Source organism: Tupaia chinensis, unplaced genomic scaffold (genome assembly GCF_000334495.1).
Source record: "Tupaia chinensis unplaced genomic scaffold, TupChi_1.0 Scaffold000355_1, whole genome shotgun sequence".
NCBI lineage: Eukaryota > Metazoa > Chordata > Mammalia > Scandentia > Tupaiidae > Tupaia > Tupaia belangeri.
The window spans coordinates 14,343,513-14,351,700 of NW_006159850.1; the positions used below are offsets into that span (position 1 = coordinate 14,343,513).

General features: G+C 45.8%; 1 protein-coding gene across 1 annotated transcript in view; it reads right to left on the minus strand.

Annotated features, from left to right (window-relative positions):
* The window catches only part of HYDIN (HYDIN axonemal central pair apparatus protein), a 378,086-nt gene that overhangs the window by 61,858 nt on the left and 308,040 nt on the right, over nucleotides 1-8,188 (minus strand). Inside the window, 6 exon segments of the mRNA XM_006152662.1 lie at nucleotides 94-211; nucleotides 2,915-3,012; nucleotides 3,014-3,181; nucleotides 3,684-3,852; nucleotides 5,520-5,619; nucleotides 7,068-7,167. Of these exon segments, the coding sequence (XP_006152724.1) occupies nucleotides 94-211; nucleotides 2,915-3,012; nucleotides 3,014-3,181; nucleotides 3,684-3,852; nucleotides 5,520-5,619; nucleotides 7,068-7,167 (753 nt within the window).

Consider the following 8,188-nt stretch of genomic DNA (forward strand, 5'->3'; position numbering starts at 1 on the left):
TAGATTCACATCCTGTTATCCCAGGCAGGTATTTGGCGACAAGAGGCAGCCAGGAGGTGACCTTACTGGGTGAACAAGGGGAAGGGCACCCACCTGGTTTGTGATATTTACTTCTTTCTGAATTGAGTCGGAGAACTTGGTTGCTTTAGACGTGCTGGATTTGTAAAAGCTCTCGCTTTCTCGGGATCGTGCACGCTTAACGTGGCTGACTCTGATTAAAGAAGAGGACACCTTTGGGTTAGGGTGGGGACAGGGGATTCCAGCTGTCTGTTTGCTGGGGAAGTCTCTTCTTTGCCCCTAAGGGCATCATGTGGCCCAGACAGTCATCAATCACTTACTGAACTCATCTGACAACGATAAGGAAACTATGCAGTAATCAAACTTGATCAATATGATTCCTGAAGACACTGAACATTACTGTACGGAAATAACATATACTTGTAAATGAATGGGGTGGGGGAGAGAGAGAGAGGGAGGGAGAGACAGAGACAGAGAGAGAGAGAGATGCAGGCATTTCTTCCAGGGTCTTGCCATGCTGCAGTCCTTCTGTTGCAACCTCTCAATTAGGATTACAGCCATGCGCGACCACACCCGGCCTGCGTAGGTCATCCAGGAACCAAATTTGGGCCTCCCATGTAGATCCAGCTTCTTTCAGAGGAGGCTTGCCACTTGTGCCACTGTGTTGGCCCAAGAATAATCTTTTTCTTTTTAAATATAGTGCCTCACTGTAGCGATCCTTCTGACTCGGAACCCTAGCTTGAACTACAGGTGGGCGCCACCATTCCTGGCCCTGTTTAGGCAGGACAGGGTTTTGTGGTGTTGCCCAGGCCACCTTGAACAGGTGCTCCTTCTAGCTCAGCTTCCTGAGTTGCTGGGATGATGGTGCACGCCACTGTACCGGGCCTCTAGTTAGACTGGGAATAGGCCTGGGTCTCCCATGTGGTCCCAGCCTGGGGAACATAGCATCTTAGTGGTGCACGCTTACTTGAATTAACCGGAAAGCACGTCACGGAAAACGGCTTGTGGAATCAGATCTTCTACCTAATCTCATTTAGAAAATGAAATGGTTCTCCTCTGCCCCCTTTCTTAACATTTATAGTTATGATGCTTTAAGGCTTAGTATAATCAATATCTCTAATATAGGTTTTTGGAAACTTTTCACTTCACTTAAAGCTAGTTTACTAATAATTAGTTTGCCAAGTGACGACTTCACTTCAAACACTCAAATATATTTGCGATGTAACTTAAAATTCTGAGAGTTGTATATATTAGAGCATTTACTTGTTCAACAACCACAGCACCTGAAATTCAACCCTCTTTTGTGTGTCCTGCACGAATTTGTGCATGCTGAAATGAAAAATAGGTTAAAATAAAAAAGCATTTAAAGTAAGACAACTTATAAACATTATTAAATTATTATAACAAACTATAAAAAATTAAGTTGAAATTAAATTTGGAAGAAAGGGGCTTTAGACAGTTGAACCCTAAAATTTCTCAACATGTTCTAACTTTTCCATTATAGAAAAAGGTAGTCACAAAGATATAAAACAACTATAAATCATGTAAAGCTATATGAATAGAAGCTAGCAGGTGGTGTGGTGAAGGCACTGGACTGCCACAGGACCGATCGTGGTTCAAATTCTGGACTGGCAACTTGAAAATCACTCTGGGCATGTGTGTTTGTGTGTACCCAAGATCCTGATAGAAAAATGGAGAAGGGATTGTGGCATGGCCATCTCCCCCGGGGGGGTGATTTCTCACTTTCCCTCTCACTGTCTCTTTCAGTAACTACACACCCTCTATGGCATAAACCTAACAACAACAACAACAAAAAAAAGGCTGTGTGTGTATGATTTAAAACAATTAAATACTGGGTTGTCGGAGAAGTCATGATATATTTTTCTACATTGTTCTACACAAAAATGGATCATGACTTTTCCGACAACCCAACAGAAAGTCAAAATTAAGTCAGAAATGCCTTGAGAATTGCTAAAACTATCCTAATTTGTCTTGATAGGATCTAAGAACCCCGGTGGAAGCCAAAAGCATTTAAAGGGTGAACTGTTTTTGCTGAATCCTTTTGGAACTTCCCTTTGAAGAGCAGAGTTCTGCTGTCGGAATGATCACTAACGTAGCTGATATGATCAAGCGTCTTCATTGGGCAGGGCGGTGACGGTCCCCGCTAGACGGAGGCAGCACCGTGCTTTCTCTCATCTGCTGTCCTGGGCACTCCTTGCCACCCCCATCAAGAAGCACGGCGACAATTTCACTTGCTTTTGTTTTCTGTTGTAATGGTCCCTTGCCACCCGACAGAATGACAGGACAACGACTTAGTAGTAAGTCCTTTAGCACGGAAGCACGACAGCACGACAGCAGACAAAATCCTACGCGGAAGACTTTCCATTTGTTCAACTACAATTTATCATGTATTCGACAGCGGTTAGAAAATGTGTACAACCCAGAGTCAAGAGGCGTAAGTTTAAAAAGCCAAGATCTACTGATTTCCTGCATGGTCCTGGTTGAGGCTTTTTAAAAAACATTTTTTGCCAGAGAGCACGTGTGAGAAAGAGAGAGAGAGAAAGAGAGAGATGAAAAGTGAGAAATCACACCCCACAGCCCCAAGGGGGAATGGTCACACTGCAATTCCTTCTCCATTCTCCCTCCCGTTGGATTTTGGGCATTCACGCACACGTGCCCAGTGTGTTCTTCAGGTTCCTGGTTCCGGGACTCAAGCCACACAGTTAGCCAAACCAGATTGGCTGGCCCTGGACGAACCATTTCTAGACCTTAGTGATATTAGCTATGAAAGGGAACTGGGCGAATTGAGGTAAAATACACAAAAGCTCAAGCTCTTGTAAAATACACAGCACTAGCAAACCAGGGGGTAGCGTGAGTTGCTCAGTATGGCTCTTACGCTTTCTTCTGATGAATGGGGCTCTCTCCTGTCAGCCTGTAGAGGGCGTACTTGAAGTCAGTAACGCCTTGGTTTTCTATGGTAAACGTGTTGCTCTTAAAATTGTATGGTAAACGTGTTGCTCTTCCGAGTGCCGCAGATCATAGCCCCGAAGTTGATGACGGATGAGGGGCTGATGCTGTATTTGGAGTACACGGCGTTCACAGAGAACTTAATTGGGATGCTGGCAATGATCTCGCCTCCGTCTGCAATGTTGGGCTCAATAATCTAGAAAGGGAAGAGGGATTGCGGAGACGTAAGCCACCAGCATAGCTACAGACTTCTCACGATTGTCTACTTCACTCCCATTTTCATCACCGGCAGAAGTCAAATTCTTTATTTCACCCTCTCAATGACTGCACCAACAATAATGCTAGCAAACACTAACAACGGGCTGTGTACCAGCGAAGGGCCGACAAGGATCAACTTTGCCTCGTTTTCAGTTTCCTGCTCATCTTACACTTGAGGATGAACTCAGCTTCCTGTCTCTCCCGCTTCCCAAAGCCTCGGGGACACCTTTCCTCGCTTGCTGTTTCTGTCGACTCTGCACACCTCCCACCTGACTCCCCTGTGCTGTCAGTCGAGACCAGATCCTGGTGTATCCTGCCTAGTGCCGCCTAGGCCAGCCCTCCCTTCCCCTCCTGGAGCACGGGTCAGACCAGGTGCCCTTGTTTTTAACAGGAAGTGCATGGTCCTGCCACCAACTCAGCCCCTCCTTCAAAGCTCTCACCTGACAGCGCAGAATGGGCTGGTGCTCAATCTTCACTTCCCTCTTTGCACGGAAGAACACCTGGACGGTGGTGGGCTTTTCTGTTGTGGTGAGTGAGCCCTTTTTGGGTTGGACTGAGATCATGGAATTTACATTGGTCGCTAAGAGCCCTACGGAGTCCACGGTAAAGCTGAAAGACAGTAATAAAAAGTCCAGGGAACCCAAGATACCAGAGAGGAGGTGAGGAACTGTTAAGTGCCTGCCATGTCGCTGGCCCTGTTTAACTCTCATGCCCAGCAGTGTTCACTGTGCTTTGTCCTCCTTTGTCCTCCATGACCTCCCTTCGTTAGCCAGGACTGGCCAGCCAGGGGTTGATCCTGAGAAGAGCAGCCATCTTCCATGGCTAAGAGGTGCCCTTGCAGGAGGTCTCAGCCCAGCGGGGACATGACCCTGGGGAAGGAACCAGCCAAGTGAGCTCTCTCTATCCCCTTCTGTCTCAGTCTTCTTTCTTTCTGAGACAGAATGCAGTACCCATGGGGGAACGGCGGGGCAGAAGCCAGGGGATCTAAGGAGAAAAAGTGGGAGGGGGCCCAGACGCCATGCCACAGAGGTACGGGAAAGGAGAGTCCATGTCCCGGATGAGGGTGAGCAAAAAACCATAGAGAAGCTGACTCGTGATAATGGCAGAGTGGCTGGAATAGGCAGAGGAACTTAAGTGGGGGTGGGACACCTGGAGTTGCTGTGGGGGCTCTGGATGGCACCCCCATGTTCCAGGAGACTTGGCTGAGTAATCGCTGCATGCTCGGTGCCTGTGCTTCCTCACTTTCCTGCGTACTCTTTCTATGGGCCTGATCCCCTGTTCCAACCCCAGTGTGACTCTTCCATGCAATCCACAAGAGCAGAGCTAAAGTCCCTGTCATTAGCTAAAACAAAATGCACGAAGGGCAAGATCCCACTCAGCGTCAATTCCAAAGTGGCAATGGCTTCCTTCTAGGTAGGTTTGGTGTTTGTATTTCTTTCAATTTACAGTTTCATCGCCTCTAACTAATGGTAACTAACTAGCTACAGAGGAGGGACCGCTCTAATTTCAGCACCGTTTTAGCTAAGATGAAACTGTCATGAATACATTGAGTTTCTCTCGTCTTACAAGAAGAGTGTCTCTTCATTGACTGTGGACTCTTCTGGGGGAAGGATGACCTGACTTTTCATAGAAATCTCTGGCCTTGCCATGGAGCACTGGGCGACCTTGCCTGAGGCCCCGACCTCCCACCCCAGCCACCCTTTCCTTTCTGAAGAACTTATCACATCTAATGTTTGTTGTTTTTTGTAAGCCTCAAGTGATAAACACAACTCGGAGCTGGATTCTGCCAACCTACCATTTGGATTCTGTGATATAATGGTAATTAAAATTAAAAAAAAAAAAAAAAAGAAGGAAAGCTCTTTCTTCACATGAAATCTTACGTAGAAGGCGAATTTGTAAACAGATACGCTGGAAGGAGGGCAGGGCAGCATGAGGCCAGGCTGCCCCATCTCCAGTCTCTCCTTTCACCTCCAGCACCTCCCTTCACCCCCATATCTCCCCTCTCAGCCCCTCTTCTTCCTCCATACCCCAACCTGTGTGATGACAGGTACATTCAGAAGGGCCTGCGAGGTCCCAGTTAAGCTGCAGAGTTGAGAGAGGTGTGAACATCTCTGCTCTCTTAATTGGAATTCCATTCGTGTGAAGCCAAGGGAGGCAAAAAGCAGAGATAATTCTTATCATTTCCTTAACTGATCAGAAATGACAGATTCTCAGACGCCATTCTCCTTGCCACTAGTGGGTGTGGATGGCCACGTGCCCGATGGGATTCAGGTTACCTGAACATGATCTCGTATTTCCCACGGTTTTTCAGTTGTAGGGGCTGCTTCACCTCATCCGTGACCTTCACAGTCCCAAAGTCAAGGCCTCCTTCAGCTCCTGCAGAGGCCAGGGGCCAGGGTGAGGAGGGGTGAAGGGGCTTGAGGGTGAGAAGCAGGGGAGCTTCCCGTTGGAGTTCACGTGGAAAATCTATGGTGACATTATTTTCTGAAAACACTGGCTAGAAAAGTCTCTTGTGATTGAATCTTGGCAAATAACACGTGGGTGCTATTTTTGCGCCAATTCAATGGGGGTGTCTCCCTCTGGATTCCATCCTAGGATCGCTGTCCGTTCATGTCTATCAACAACTAAAATTTCCAGCATTTTAAAATATATTGTATAATGTGTACGACTAAAAGTTGGGACATTACAAATAAGTTTGTATTATTTATCATTCCATCATAATCATTTTCCCAAATAATTAAAAACTCCTAAAAAATGTGATCGATGTGGCTATAAAGTATCCTACAAGGTAGCTGTTCCACAATTTCCGGTATTGCTCCTATAATCACATGATTCTATTATTGATAGACACATAAGTTATTTCCAACTTTTCATTAGTATAAATAAGGCTGCAATAAATATCTTTGTATGAAAGGTCACTGATAGCTAAGCCAGGATGTAGGTCTAACAGTTGATGAATCTTGCTGGGAAGGAGACCTGTCAGGGGAAGGAGGGATAATGGAGAATGTGTGTTGCAGGGAGAGCTGTCACTGGGGTGTCCGGGCAGTGCAGTAGACAGAATGACAGCCACCTTAAAGATACCTATGTCTTAATCCTTGGAATCTGTGAATATGTTACTTTATATGGCCGAGGGGAATTACGGTAGCAGATGGGATCAATACAATGACCTTAAAATACGGGGATGAATTTGGATGATCTTAGTGGCCTGGTGTAATCACAAGGATCTTTAAAGGTAGAGAAGGCAGGCAGAAGTGGAGAACGAGAGAGATGGCAGCATTAGACAGTCCCGGCCGGCACTGCTGACTTTGAAGATGGAGGAGGGGGACTGTGAGCCAAGGAGTGTGGGAATGGTAGAAGCTGGAAAAGGTGAGGAAACGATTCTCCTCCAGAGTGCCTTGAAAAGAACACCGCACTGCGGATGTCTTGAATTAGCTAGTGACACTCATTCTGTGTTTCTGACCTACGGAAATGTAAGATAACACATGTGTGTTGTTTTAAGTTGGAAACTTCATGGTAAGTGGTTATGGCAGTGACAGAAAACTCATACAGGCAGGAAAAGAGATGTTTACCATGGAACAACTGCTCAGAAAAGATCTCTGCAAGTTTTATACCTACGACCACCCCCTTGGACCCCCTTGCTCTCTCTCAGAGAAATTACGATTTGAATGCTAGACTTGTTGCTACCGTCACTCTGGGGCTTGCAGGACTGTTTATCGATAACAACCACCAAAACAGTAACAAGGGATAGGCTTGCACTGCACAGAATAACACTGCGCAGAGAGAAACCCTTTCTAAGCACCCTTTCTCTGAAGGGCTCAACAGACCTCTGGGGAAGGTGATGTCCATGGCAATGTCGTAGGATTCTGCAAAGACCAGGATGTTTTCAATCTGAACAACGCCAACGAAATTGTCTGCATCCAGCACCTGTCAGGGGAAGAAACGTTCTTCAGTAAAAGCAAGACCCAAAAGGTACTTGGAGCCTGAGGCATGTAACCTGCAGTGGGAACCATGAAGCGGTATGGTAGAGAATGCCTTTTTTCTTTTTTTTTTTTTTAAAGAGATATTTTTGCTGTAGGAAAACGTGTGCTTGCTAGAGAGAGGGACAGAGAGACAGAAAATGAGAAAACATCTCCTGGGAGGAAGGGCATGCTGTAATCCCTTCTCCTTTATTCTCCTTTTGGGATTTTTGGGCACACACACACACACACACACACATGTCTGGCATGAGTTTGAAGCTGCCAGGTCTGGGACTTGAACTGCAGCTGGCCATGTGGGAGTCCAGCAACGTAACCATTAAGCCATCTGTTGATCCTAGAAATGCTTCTGAAATGCATTTGATGGTGAGTCTTTAATCTCACTGAGCACTTAGGGCTCTTCATAACAATCTCTGGGGAAGGCTGGTACAAACGATACAGGATGGGGAAAAGCTCATCTGCCTTAACTGGGTTGAGACGATTTGCACACTTGTTACTACATTGCGAAGTTTGGGCCATGAGTATACACTTGCAGGAAGGCATTTTTTGGAAATTTTAAATCACATGAACCTGAATAGTATATTTTGGTGGCACTGGAGAAAAATCTTTACTCAAAGTCATGCAAATTCTACTCATCTGATTTTTTTTTTTTTTTTTGGTGACTCAATCTGTAAAAAAATGCCGTACTTTTTTTTTTTTTTATAGAAAATGAGAGTGTTAAATATTTCTCTTCTGGAGATTTGAAATGTTTTATTTATGTGAATATGGTTACCATGGAGACCTGCTGGCTCCAGCTGCTCATGGAGCTCCCTGTTGTCATCTCTGGTGGGGCCTCTTCCCTAATTGTCCTGGGGACCCTCTGAACTAGGCCAGCTGTCAGCCCAGTCTGACTGTTGACTTTTTTTTTTAAGTTTATTTTCACTTATTTGTTTTGTATCGGGGAGAAAGAGAGAGAGAGGGAGAGACAGGGA